This window comes from Anoplophora glabripennis, unplaced genomic scaffold (genome assembly GCF_000390285.2).
Source record: "Anoplophora glabripennis isolate ALB-LARVAE unplaced genomic scaffold, Agla_2.0 scaffold78, whole genome shotgun sequence".
Lineage (NCBI taxonomy): Eukaryota > Metazoa > Arthropoda > Insecta > Coleoptera > Cerambycidae > Anoplophora > Anoplophora glabripennis.
The window spans coordinates 245,387-260,483 of NW_019416286.1; the positions used below are offsets into that span (position 1 = coordinate 245,387).

The 15,097-nt window shown below is 33.7% G+C and overlaps 1 protein-coding gene across 3 annotated transcripts in view; it reads right to left on the minus strand.

Moving 5' to 3' along the window:
- LOC108907960 overlaps positions 1-15,097 on the minus strand; it is a 43,365-nt gene that overhangs the window by 15,715 nt on the left and 12,553 nt on the right. The window contains exon 1 of one of the 3 annotated variants that reach the window (XM_018711841.1): positions 2,502-3,075. The exons of the other annotated variants lie outside the window; for them this stretch is intronic. Coding sequence (XP_018567357.1) covers positions 2,502-2,887 — 386 coding nt within the window. The 5' untranslated portion in view covers positions 2,888-3,075. Of the gene's footprint in view, positions 1-2,501; positions 3,076-15,097 lie in introns of those variants that run through there. 3 annotated transcript variants of the gene reach the window in all.

Here is a 15,097-nt window from a genome sequence, read left to right on the forward strand (position 1 = left end):
TCATCAAGATGAAAAATTATAAAAATCTCAAACTCAATTACCAAGAATGACCGTTTTCACTTGGCGCCTTCGCCAATACTTCAAGTGCCGCCACTGATTTGTGCAACGTGTACGATAAGCGATAGGGTTGACTCGGGTTGTCGACGTCGCCTGGTCTCGACGTTGGCATTTCCATTTGACAGAGACCATTGAGGTGGGAGCGACCAATATAGACGCTCCGCGCGAGTCCCCGCTGTGTTTTCAGCGGATACCATAGCGGAGCGAGAGGAAATTATTTTATTATTTCGTACGTGTTTGTGCAGTTGGCGATTTCGTGGAAGTGCCGATCGGAAATGTCTCACCGTTTCTAATTTGGGCCCATTAGCGATTCTTAAGAAAAGTCAAGTTGGGACGGAACAAATTAATAACGCATGAAGTATCTACCTATTCGCAAATAAGTAGATGGAATAATAATTTATATGAAGAAATTGTATTTTTATGCCTCTACGTGTAGTCCTTGTTGATCTATATCTATTAATGATTCGTTTATAATGAACAGTAACAAACTGTTACGAATACGCTCGAGATAATGCGATCGCTGATTGGTTGAATAGAATCTCGCGAAAAATTACACCAATCACAGCCGGTGAAACATAAGTTGTGATTTAATGAAATCTTAATCTTATTGTTTTAATAATTTTACCAAAAAATTGACAACATGAAGGAAATAAATTGACTGTTCTAAACAAAATTATTGGTCACGTGGCTTGTAATCATTCATGAAGGCTGTGTATACATTTTCTATATATTTTTAACATACTGTGTTACGTTATGCACAACCTACATCATCTAAGGGAGACCAAAGGCCGAGAGTTCTATAATTCAAGTGTAAAGAATTTTCCAACAATTTGTTGGTCATAAATATTCTTTGAAATTAATCTGGGTATGTTAAAAAGGCTTTAGTTCGCAGAGTAGTTGTTTCATATATGATTAGTTACTAGTTAATAACTTGTCTTTGAAGTTGCTTTTCAAGATAAATTGATCTTGTTGTCAAACAGTATTTACCTTCACATGAAAATTTTTGGAAAATGTTTAAACTTGCTTTGAATTAGTTAGAGTGAAAATTGGCTATTAAAAACAGTCTTATATCAATTACTCAAGAACCAAAGAATATATAGACTTCAAACTTGGTAAAGTGCAGTTTCCTTACAATAACTAACTAAAAACGTAATTTTTTAAAAATAATTTAGTTAGTGACGTCTGGTTGTTACTCTTTCCTTGTTTTTTTTTTGGATATGGATTAAGTCAGGTAGTATAACTAAAACTACTACTATCCATTGCCTCTGTTTTTTTTACTGCATCTTCTAAGCTCTATGTGATGGGTTTTATAAGTAAAAAAAATTGTATAAAATGTATATTAATTTCGAGTAATTTGAATCTCGACCACAGTTGATAGGGGCCCGTTAGATCCTCCAGAAAAGCGTGGTCACCAGGAGAACAGGCCTTAGCCGACGGTGGCGGATCTCAGCTGGCGAGTCTCAGCCAGGACAGGAGGAGGTCCGCGAACTGAATTAATTTCAACACTGTATATCCTAATTGATCATTTATTAGTGATTTATTTTCGCACTCAATATGTAGTTAATTAAAAACTAAGTCTGAGTAAAAAATGACTCAATAATAGTTAAATTTAAATCATATTAGAGAAAAAGTCAACTCTAAATCGCTTAATTGATAGTTAGCAGTAACTCGGAGTTGAGTAAAACTTACACATTTCTGATGCAATAGTTTCACTCAGTTGTATGAAAACGACAAAACGTCAACAAACTGTAATAGTGGTTACAAGTTATACTCGTCTAAAACAAATTCAAAAAGGGCAAAATTTTAATTTTGAACAGAAAGTACCACTGACAATGAGTCAAAATTAGAAGGTTCTGAAGTATTTCGCTGTCAAGAGTTGTTTGGTGTAAAAAAGGATTTTAGAGAAACTACAAGTTTTCAATAAAATTAAATTAAAATTGTTACCTATTTTTTGTCGTATAATGGTATTGTTTATGGGTAGAAGTTCAAAAACTCTTACAATTTGTCCAAAAGTTTAAACTATACCGATTTACGTATATGCTCTGCTACTAACAAAAATATCTAAAATTGTTTTCGAATTTTTAACGATGAATGGTGTATTCTACAAAAGAAACTCAAGAACCACAAGAGTTTCGATGAAAATGGTCTATGTTTCAAGGTCAAATAAATTTTTTTGATACTTTGCCAACCTCCTATTGTTGATACCATTTGTCATTTTTTGTTCCAAGGAAACTGTACACACACAAGGTCGAAGTAAAGTTGAAGCGAAGTATTTGAAATAAAACGATTTTGCGATTGTTTTGTTCTAAAACGTCTAAATAGAGAAACATTCTTCGACATTTCTGGAACAATCGACCAAAACAATCGAGTCCACTTTATCTATAACGCTCTGTATAAATGTTCCTAAATTACAAAACAGATTTGTTCGCAGACGCATTACTTACTCTTGCGGAAGGCCTCCAGAGATCTTTTCAGTGGGATTCGCGGTAGGAACAAGACCCACCGCCAACAGAATAGCGATGGCGCTCTCCTGAACCTCCTCCTCTTTCAGAAAATCCGTGGGCAGGTTCTTTTCCGGAACTGCGCCCTTCTTCAACCTACATCTGGTCGGCAGGCCGAGGATCTCGTGCTGAACGTCGCGTTCGTAACTGTCCTCACTGAAGTGTCGCGAACATATTCGGGCGGTCGAGCAGTTGTTCAGCTGTTTTCCACAGGCCTGTAACCAGCGGGCGCGGGTTTTGGCGTCCCCCGGGAACCTGTGGTATCGGATCGATCCCCCTTTCGTCTTCCTGTGTGTACTATTGCAACCCACTACCGCACATTGAGGCATTTCAGTCGGAATTACGCGCTGAAGTCTTTGACCGAACGAAGAGCGAAGCTGATATTCCTCATATGCACGCGTAAACTGTCAGTTTTTAGGTTCGTTCTAAAGTAGAATGTCATACCACTAGAAATCTTCTAGAGCACCTTCTAGAGTGTGTCGCTGGACATCTTTCTTTTTGTGCACATAGATTTAAGTCGTATCTCGCTTTGCTAAAGTTATTTCTGTGCATGAGAAAAAGGTTATGTCAGTTTATAAAGTCGGATCCACACTGACATGAATAGTGTTAGCTACACTGAGGGAAATATCTTCTACCATAAGTAAAAATTAATCCTAACAAAATATCTGTTGTAAATAAACTCCAGAAATATCAAGCTGCTTGACAAGGCTAAAAGAGTGGTTAGAAAGTTTTTTGCTAATTTTTTGTTTATTGTGACAATTCCATCTTCTTATTATGGCACCTATTATAGTACAAATTTAACCTCAGCCTAAATTTTGTCCTCAAAACGTAACTAGCAATATTTATGACCTCTTTCCCATGCATTCGCGGAATATGTACATAGCGCAACTAATCTAGAATATAGTACGCTATGCTATATAACTTTGAAAACAGTTCACCATGGTTTCTACATTGACAATCGTACATTTTTCAGAAGAATACCTTTCCACTTCGTTCCCAAACTTTCTCGGCTATTGTTATTCCGTAGCTTTATGATTATGAAGGTCATATGAGAAAACATTTACAATGCAGTTGCCTTACGAGTAATTACTGATAACTAGTGGTTACAAGCTCTTCAACTGAGTTTTGATTAATTTGAAAGTCGTCTGTAGGTACCAGTCTACTATTAAGTTAATAATCTCGATGAAAAATATTAAGTTCAATTTAAGATAAAAAGCTTTTGTGGATCGAAATGTCGAAATGTGACCGGAAATCTGGAACATATGGTAGATTAGTTAGAAAAGAAGGAGCTTATATTACAGAGCCCAGAATTGATCAAAATTGAGATTAAAGATACATTCTTATTTGTTGTTTCAATGTTGAGATCTATTATTTATATGTTATTAAACTGACATTTGTTTAAGGAATTGCTAATTTTCATTTCCAAGCTAACGAATGTCCAATACTGACTTTTTTCATCATTTATTTATAAAAACAGTCAGTACAGAAAATTGTTTTGTCAAAGGACATAGGCACTGCATTCTAATTTTCGAAAAATATAAAATAAACGGATATTGAAACCTTGGTGACTAACTCGAAACATAAATTGTTAACTAATCACAGTTAGAACAATACAGTTCGCGCACCCTCTCTGTTAATCGCAATTATATGTAGGAATCGAAAGAGATATTTAAAGGAATTTTCTTATTTCCGGAAGAGGTATAGGTAGGATGTCTAGGACTAAATTGCATGTGATATTTTGATTCGTTAAGATAAACCCTTTTGTTTTTACTCACTAGATTATGGGCTAGATTATCTCCATTATCCATTAGAGATTGGATTTTATCGACATTCATTGGATTTCATGAGACTTGTACACGCTGGAACAGGTACTTTCCAGATTACAAATTTAAAATTTATCAAGACCAATAAGACTATTGGTAAACTGAGCTCGAATAACTATGATATTCCCTGTATATTTCTTGAGAAATAACTTTATGTCTTGCCAAGTTTTGTGAAGACAATAAGTGTTATGCTACATTTGGAATTATTTACGATTCTCAAGGAAGTACTCTTGTATTGTTTCTTAAATTAAAGATATTAATGCATTCTGCCAACCTGCTGTTACAAAAACAACGTTTATCAGAGGAACACAATCATTATTGAAGCCAAGAGTAAAGGCAACAGAAAAACAGTTGGTGTATTTAAATAAACAATATAATGTTTAATCAACAGGAAATATTTTAGTAGATAAATAATTTTATATAAATACTAACTACGTGCCATAATTAAATTTACGTTTTACAAAATCTAGGTAGGAAATGCGTCAGGATTATTATCAGAAATTAATATCCTTTTTATTCTCTTAAGAATGTTAATATGCCATTTCTTTTCAGTATTTAAGTCGACAATGGTTGACAAAACTTTGTGACTTGGCAAAGTCTTTAGGTCAATTTATTGTATACCAATTTAAAAGTTGTTCTGAGATAACTTCTCGTGCAAATTCAAAGTCAACTTTCACGTTGATTATCCTTGAAAACCAAAAGCCTGTGACCGTCTTCACGAATCCTCAATTTAAATTTTACGTTAAATGTCTTCCAATAAATTTTAGACAGCGATTGTAGCGAAATCCTAAAATTGCTTTAATTAATTACAGAACTATCCAATTAACACAAATTAATTGTCTCATATCGATTATATGATATGATTTATATGTAGGAAGTAGTTATATTGAAGTAAGCGGAACATCAGTTTATAGTTAATTTAATAAATTAAAAGTAATGTGTTAATTTAATATTTCAGAGTATGCGAGATAAAGTAGTGAGAAAATAGCACTGTGAACAAAACGTCAAGTAGTTAAACCAATAATTTCTCAAGTTTTCTTAAGCCTTTTCTCCCTAATAAAATTGTAAGTATATAGTATCATATCATATTTAGAGTGCACATATTCAGTTCTTAAATATAATTGAGAAAATAGAACTAACAAGAGAAAGATTAAAGTTTCTCATTGAAAATTGATTAGTCTGTGATCATTGTCGTTGTTGTTCATATGAAGCAACTGCTTGAGATATTGGAATATCAAAGGGAAATTTATTAACTTTTATTCAAGCGTAGGACGTTAAGAAGTTTATTATTATTTTTTAAATTGTAGCCTTTATTGACCATATTTAGAATACGTCTAATATCAAGTTTTTTAAAATCCACTTTCATGCTTTTGATAAAAGTAAATAATTGACAAAGTCAAGTTCTGTAGAAATGACGCTGTGAATATTACAAATGTTAAGTTTTTTGAAATTGTTTGCATTAGATTGGTTCAATGTAAACTTTATCGATAAGAATAGTAGGTCAGTCCGCGTCCTCATTTAAGCTATTTGACGTAGGAGATAAGCTTTATCTTCAACGTTATTAGAAAAAATTACCGACCAGCATAGGATGTTGAGGTATTTTTTACATTATTTACAGAAATGCGTTGTTTGGATCAACGAAACTGAATTGTTTTAATTCAAGAGGTATAAACTATTTTGTACAACAACTTCAGATGTATAAACACAACTGTGAGCTTAAATTTGAAATAGATACAACTATCGGAAAATTACATTTTAGTCTAAAGGTGTACAAGGTGTTAGAAGTTAGACTGTCTTAATTTTAACAGATGATAGAATACATTAAAATAATTAAAAAAGCCTTATATGACGTGGGTCCTAAACTCAACCATTTCCGGGGGAAAAAATTATCAAAATCTCCAACTTGATGTATAAAAGTTCGACTAATTAAAGGATATTGACATAAAATACAATGTTTATCACTTTTTTGAACTACTTTATGCTTAATTCTAAGAAATAATTAGCGTTGTAATAAATTTAAAATTCGATAAAATTCATATCGAGCAATGTGACAACGGCGCGGCGGTTAACGCGAGGTACTAAGGTGTCCAACAACCAACAATACGCAATTCAGTTGGTATCTGGAATTTGACAGTCGAAGAATTGCGAGAACGAATTTGTGCCGCTTTTATTTATTTAAAAACTAGAAAACAATTGTCTACGTCTTGAAATTTACTAAATGTTTCACAATAACAGTTGTTTATATTTTTGTTATTCCATAGGACAAGTCTGCCGCGTGCACACGTGGTGTGCATCAGCTGTGTAATATTAGGTTATAAGCGCTGTTGTCGCGTTGTGATAAAACTCCCCAATATTAATACTCACTGTATTTTGAAAACTGTTAATTTACGCACCTGTAATACACAACTTTTTTTTGTTCATTTATGATTACTCTAACTCATGCTGAAGTAATGGCAGTCAGACTTCCTACACCCTGTAGATACCTAATTTACATCAAGAAATGGAAGAAAGCGGCAGAGGCAAACTCATTCGATTCGTTGATTAACAAAAAGTGCCTGATCCATTGTAGTTTTAGATCTACTGGGTGTTAATTTTTTGAAATACAAACTGGTGCAATATTGACAACAAATATCTCTGAAGACTTTTGATACAAAATGACGAAACGTAGGCTACCCAATGACTTATCTAATTAAATGGAAATGTTCACTGAATTCAGATATAAATATTTGTACAAGTTACGGAGATATCGGAAGTTACTCTCACTAAAAGCTCTGGGAACTTTACGCTGGTGACAATTTTAAGAATTTTGTCACCACTTTTAATTTCTTATCGTGTTTTCTAGAAATGCTACATCTTTTTATTAAAAAAATTAACCATTTTCAGTGTACCACTTTTGTTAACATTCATAACGTCATTAACCATTAAACCTAATGTAACTTTAGAACTACTCGAGGAAAAAATAGTTCTAGAGCTATTTCACATTTTGTGAATGAAAATTAAAAGTAATAAATCGAAAATGCTTCGTTTATCAAAAGAGATATATTTTTTCCGGAAAACAACAGAATAAGTTATAGGTAGAGGCTGCATTTTCAAAATCCAGTGGCGTCGAATTTCCAGGGTTCAAGTAAAAAGCCTCCCCGTACCTCCGCCACTGCTAGACTTATTTATATCCGATTTCAGTGGATCGTTACCTTCAATTAGACAAGTCATTAGCCTAATTGTCCTAATTCTGCATAAGATATTTTAGAAAAGGCGCATTTGTTTCTAAATTTCAACACCTTGGGTCTCGAAAGCTATTGATTTGTTTGGAACGTTTGTATAACCTTTTTAGCTTAAATCCGTTCGAAGAATCTCCCCTTAAAGCTTGTAGAGGTACTTAATCAACATTCTGCGTATATGTACGTGGCAAGATAACCGAACATATTATTTTTTAACGTTTCATATTACGCAGTAAATTCGATATCAAACTGGAAGTACAGTGTTGTTTACTGTAACAGTTCCATACCACATGACTGAGCATTGGTTCGTTATCAAGATTTCACTTTCCTAAAAGTAAAAAGTTGTTCGGAAGTAGGTGGCCGGGAGGCAAGGAATTAGTCACGACGTNTTTGTGAATGAAAATTAAAAGTAATAAATCGAAAATGGTTCGTTTTTCAAAAGCGATATATTTTTTCCGGAAAACACCAGAATAAGTTATAGGTAGAGGCTGCATTTTCAAAATCCAGTGGCGTCGAATTTCTAGGGTTCAAGTGAAGAGTCTCCCCGTACCTCCGCCATTGGTAGACTTATTTATATCCGATTTCAGTGGATCGTTACCTTTAATTAGACAAGTCATTAGCCTAATTGTCCTAATTCTGCATCAGATATTTTAGAAAAGGCGCATTTGTTTCCAAATTTCAACACCTTACGTCTCGAAAGCTATTGATTTGTGGGGACACGTTTGTATAACCTTTTTGGCTTAAATCCGTTCAAAGAATCTCCCCTTAAAGCTTGTAGAGGTACTTAATCAACATTCTGCGTATATGTACGTGGCAAGATAACCGAACATATTATTTTTTAGCGTTTTATATTACGCAGTAAATTCGATATCAAACTGGAAGTACTGTTCTGTTTACTGTAACACTTCCATACCACATGACTGAGCATTGGTTCGTTATCAAGATTTCACTTTCCTAAAAGTAAAAAGTTGTTCGGAAGTAGGTGGCTGGGAGGCTAGGAATTAGTCACNTTCAAAAGCGATATATTTTTTCCGGAAAACACCAGAATAAGTTATAGGTAGAGGCTGCATTTTCAAAATCCAGTGGCGTCGAATTTCTAGGGTTCAAGTGAAGAGTCTCCCCGTACCTCCGCCATTGGTAGACTTATTTATATCCGATTTCAGTGGATCGTTACCTTCAATTAGACAAGTCATTAGCCTAATTGTCCTAATTCTGCATAAGATATTTTAGAAAAGGCGCATTTGTTTCTAAATTTCAACACCTTGGGTCTCGAAAGCTATTGATTTGTTTGGAACGTTTGTATAACCTTTTTAGCTTAAATCCGTTCGAAGAATCTCCCCTTAAAGCTTGTAGAGGTACTTAATCAACATTCTGCGTATATGTACGTGGCAAGATAACCGAACATATTATTTTTTAACGTTTCATATTACGCAGTAAATTCGATATCAAACTGGAAGTACAGTGTTGTTTACTGTAACAGTTCCATACCACATGACTGAGCATTGGTTCGTTATCAAGATTTCACTTTCCTAAAAGTAAAAAGTTGTTCGGAAGTAGGTGGCCGGGAGGCAAGGAATTAGTCACGACGTGCGCTACAATCACGTAGATCTATTCGCATCGAACGTCCGCCAAACTGGGCCAACCGAAGGTAAAACAAGATGGGTGGCGTATCACCTAGGACTCGTGCGATCCGAAATTCGCGTCAATGCAGAGAGGGTGCGCCACTGTACGAGTGGAAACTGATGCAATTTCCGGTTGCAGTTTGAAATACCGCAAAGTAACATGTACCAATCCAACGGCATTAATCTAATTCCCGACCACGTTATTATTCACGCGGATTTCGGTCGGGTTCAAGTAACTCGGAATACGCCGCGTCGACGCGAGTGGTAACCACTAATCGACATACACACACTAGACGGATCCGATGTCCACGTGCTGTCGCGAGAACAAAGATCACACTTCGACACTGTGCACCAGCAGCACTACACCTTTTCATGGGTAGAAGGTTAAGCGGAGACTGTGCGGCGGTCGGAACCGGCGGCGAGGGGAGGCCCGGACACGCACTGGTTAGACGCTTGAGCGTTGGTCCAAATGCCGCACCCCACCAAACTGAGCACCGGTGACGTCACGGGCGTCTATCCGCCACCGCCTAACTGATCGATTTTGTGCAATTAGATCGTGAGATGTGCGAAGACGGAAGGTATTGGATTCTATCTCGGGGAGTGCGGCTTAAAATAGAAACCGCAAATGTTAAGGGTAACGCAGGACGAGAATGTGGCGCAAATGTAATGAAAAATAGTCATTCGAACTTATCAATGTTTATATGCGCATTTTGGAAAATCTAAGCAAGTTAGAAACAATTCCTGTTCACTGTACGTTATCTTCAGGGTATAAGACAACTGGCAATACATTCTCAATAAGGAAAAAAAGCATATTTTTATCTCGTACGTTTATTTTACGATTCCTGGATTTTGCAAATCTGTTGAACATACAGAAAAACGCGTACGGTACTATAAACGTAATCACACCCCGCACAATGCTCTTAGGAAATTATTAACACTTGCATTAATCACAATTATGGAGTATCTTTACAAATTTGCAAGACAAGACATAAAAGGTGCTTTATCTGATGTTTACATGTTCTCCGTGATCTTTCAATGCGAAAAATTAAAGGAAGTTACTCTAATTTAGCGTTACGGTTCGTCACTTCCTGGATGGATGTACTTGTTCTATCATTTTCTTACTAAAAGTGTAATTTCTTGTCTACAGGTTCGGAAAGTCCCCATGGTACATCGGCCGTTACGTAAGAGCGATAAAGTAAGTCATAGAAATCCGTGCAATAGACAAGGATGGTTACATTGAAGACGTTTCATAATCTGAATAGTCAGTCCCACTTTTAACCCGAAATGGGCGGTGACTATTCAGATTATGAAACGTCTTCACTATAGCCATCCTTGTCTATCGCATGGATTTCTTACTTTACTTTGTCGCTCTCATGTAAAGGCAGATGGACCATGTGGATTTTCCAGCCCTGTATAAAACGCCAACCTTAATAGTGATTTAATACGTTTTTAACTAGTAGACACTGGGAAACTACTTGCATCGTATTAAGTGGCCCTATAATGTTTAATTTTACTTCTACTAATTCGTGTACAACAAAATATATGTAAACTTAATCCATATTCTTTAAATTTGACAGTTTTCCTACTAGTTTACTCTATATGATTAAATTAATACACAAAATATGTATATTTAACAATAAAATGTAGGTACCTATCTAACCAAGATTTAAGAAGGACAGAGAAGATAAAAACAGTAAAACTTTGTACACTTACACACATGCAATTATTTGTTATTTATTTCATGGAAAATGTAAATATTAAGTAAAGGGGTTTTATTAGAAACTAGTATATTACCTACAACAGTTTTTGTTGATATACTTCAACATACTTTATTATATGAGTTATTCATAGGCTTTCTTTTCATATCGTTATTATCTTTACTTTCAATCCAATTCTCTTTAAAATTTCACTGCTTAACATTTTTTGGTAAGCCAAACATATGTATTATTTCTTCTAATAAGATATTTAAGTCTGCCTCCAATGGAGTAGAACAATGATTCTCGCACTACTTTTCTTTTTCCATAAATATAAAAGAATATTCCTAAATTTAAATAAAGTAAAAATTTAACATTAGCCGTGTTATTTCTAATGCTCATGCTCGGAAAGAGCCTCATACGCAGGTGAGCTCTTGTTGATATGTTATCGCTGTCATCATTAGCGTATTTTCTCTTGCTTTATTTAATCTTGGCATTTTCTAGTTCTACTAAGCATTGTTATTGTTTTTCTTGGTGTTGTACTGTGTGTTTATCGAGTGTTTTTTTCTTCAAGCGGTTTATTATAGACGCACTCTTAACCATAACCAAACTTTCTTTGAATGATATCCTGTTGCAAGGCTACTTCGCTTACATGAAATTATCTTTAATGCGCATGCTCGGTAACATTGATATAATTTTAACTTATTAATTACTATAAAAGTCAATATTGTTCTATAAATTCAAGTATATAAATTCTATAATTCTATTAGTTTGTCACTTGAAACTTCTTAAATATTTCTAATATTGCCAGAATATCGCAATATTTAGGGTCATGACAAAGAAGCCATTTTTTGACACTTAGGTCGAAAATCGGTCTAATAAAAATACTGAAAAATTCTTCTTGACAATGGTTGCCTATTATTTGGCGTATGTGACGTCATTACTAAAAAGGTCTGTTACAATCACGATTAAAACTCGATTAAATGTGACTGAAAATGTTAAATTCAATACTAAAAACATACTAAGTAGCATTAAGTGTCACATTAAATGATATTCTCAAAGCTGCTAAGAAAATAGTTTGACACTAGCGATACTATCATATTAAATCATTGTATTTTTAGTAACCCTTGAATCTCTTAATCTCTTAGTAGCCACTAAAACTGGCTAATACATACAACAGATGCTTCATTTCATTGGCATAATGAACACTGTGATTACTTGATGTTTGGTGCATTATCGTTGATTTTGTGACTTGAAGAGATTATATTAACGACAACATTGACTAATACAATGCTAATAACATTAAATTTTGCACTATGTGTACAATTTAATCAGTACTGTACTGTATTGTACAGTACATTTAATCAACGATGGCTACGAATCAAATCATTTGTTAAAAATAACAATTACAATTGTTGGAAAGGGTTCCCACGTATTGATATCCAAAAACACATTTTCAACAATATGGGTCGATTCTATTTTGGCAGAATCAAATTTAGATAGAAGAAATAGATACTACGCTTACTTTATAAAAGGGAAATACAGAGATGCTTTAACTAGTGGCATTTATGAAGTTGATATCGTCATAGCGCGTGTTAACGTTAAGTTCCAGGGTAGTGTCACGTGATCGATAAACCAAAATGGCCGCTTACAATGTAGAAAGTACCCAATTAAACCGTTTTGTTGTTTTAAGAGCGCACGCTTTGAACATGTATGTGGTTGTATCATATGATCGCATTCAGAATGCACATATTCAATTTTTGAATCGAATTGACTACAAGGTAGTCAATTACCTACATTTCAGACAGAGGTGGATGCAACTGGATACAGGAAATTAGAAAATTTGTCAATGTTCATCAACAACTCTCACCAATAACTTCTCAAACATATGATCTGGTTGGTCCCAACAAGCTTTCAATTTATTTTCCGCTAAGGCAACTACCTCTAATAATTTGGATTATGCAAAAACGTTTCGACTATTACTTATCCACTTTTTCCTCCTTATATTTTGCATGGGGATTATTTTTGGAGGTATATTATTATTTATACGATTATTTCACTCTAACTTGGAAGAAAATGTTATTCTTATCTATATAGCCAAATAATATGACAACAAAAAATACTAACTTAAAAGAAATCTCATTTGTTTCTCCTGGTCTACGTATTGTTCTTCTTTTAACAGGGTCTGTAAATTGAATATTGTGCCCAGTGGTTTTCCCTAATATTTTCCAGCGTGCATAAGTATCAACTTTCAAGTCTACTTCAAGATTTTGATTCAAATGTGTTGTCTACATCAGTTAAGACGATTTATTTCAAATTTAAATATTTATAACAGCAATCATTTTAGGAGATATTTTTTTCCATTTTGAGTAATTAGTTTACTCTACGAATTCTACGACACATTTATCAAGTCATAGAATTGTGCGTAATTAAATTTATTAAAAAAATATAGATTTCTTATTGCGTGACATTCGTCGAATGGATTTAGAAACAAGTTATTTATATTTGCTTATATTTGTGTACCCTACTATATTCAAAACCTGTTGATGTTTTCATTTTATGTCATTTTTATAAATAATGAATTTTATCTGGATAATTGTCTTATGAAAATGTATTTAATGTAAATAATTTTAGGTAGTAAAGAAATTATTAAGATATATATAAAGAAATAATTTATTGAAACTCTTTCCCAATATTTCTATAAATATCTTAGACGATATCGAATCAAATGTGAAAGCCAAATATATTTTGATATATGGGATCATTTTTAAATAGGAAGTCTTGAATAGGAAGTTTCTCTTAGTTATTAATATCTATCCTGTGTCATCATATTAATTAATAGTTGATATTCTTCATTCACTTTTATAAATACAGAAATTTTTAGAGTTAGCTTTTATATTTTACATGAGATATAGGAACATCCTACTATGAGATAAATTATATGTTAATATATCGAGGTTACTTATCGAACTCTGGAAAAAATCATAAATTGGCATTCCTAACCATGATTACAGCCAAAGGATCAACAGATGCTTTAAAATACTTTTCTGAGTGTCAATAGTTCTGATCTCAACACTTTTTTTGATATCTTTAAGGACAATGGTAAAATGGTATTGTAAAAAATAGAGAGGTTTTCGGGAGACCGTTACAATGTATTAATAATATTTGTCTTTAGATTTTAAGAAGTATCTGATTAATGGTGACTGTTTTCGAATGGAATAAAAACATCTATCAGAGTTTATCTAATTTGACATGATTGAAAGTAGGTATAATGTGTTTTGTACCAGTCATCATTAAAGTCATATTCTCTTTATGTATTTGCAGTTTACACTTAAATATTTCTTGTATACTCTCTAAATTGTAAGAGTAGTTGAAACAGTTGATCCATTTTATCGACTTTTTTAAGATCAAAATGTTAACAAGATCAGTAGATCACTTCTGACCAGTTTTTAACTTGGGGTGGTTCAATATTTGAACAACAAGATCACTTGTCCTAATAATCGAAAATTCCATAGGTTTCTAATCCATGTACAGGAATTTATTAGATAAAACAGGAAAATATGTTTTGAAGAATAGAAATTAAATGAATAAAAGGAAAATAATAAATGATCTGGTTAATGTGAAATTGAATTTTTGGATCAGTTTATATGAGTAGGTACTTGTTAATATTTAAATATTTATTAAGACTGGATAATAATATTGTCTTTTATCTTAGCTACGATATGTAGATATAGATTTAAGGAATTAATAGTAGGAAAACTGAATAATCAGGAATGGTAGAATTTCACAATAGCAACTGTTAATCTATTTTAGCAAATTTCCCCAGTTTCTGCACCTAAATGTAAACACATTATCGTTTTAGATAACAATATTTTCGAAGTAAGTCATAGCGGATAACGAGTCCACTTCCAAGCTTTCCATTTCATGTGAAAAGGACGAGACAATATTAATTCAATTAAGATAAACGGTTGATGACCTTGGCCTACGTCACAACTCAGGAAATGGACTATGTTCCAAGTAAAAGTTGTTGAAGGTATTATTCAGAAGGATGCGTAGATTGCATTGTCACTTAAATATGGGTGTACACATTTCCGCGAAATTTTACGTCGGGAAGATGAAACGGTTTCACGGAAAAAACTAGGACAATTTTAGAGATGAGGCATGTTTTAATTATGCTAATGC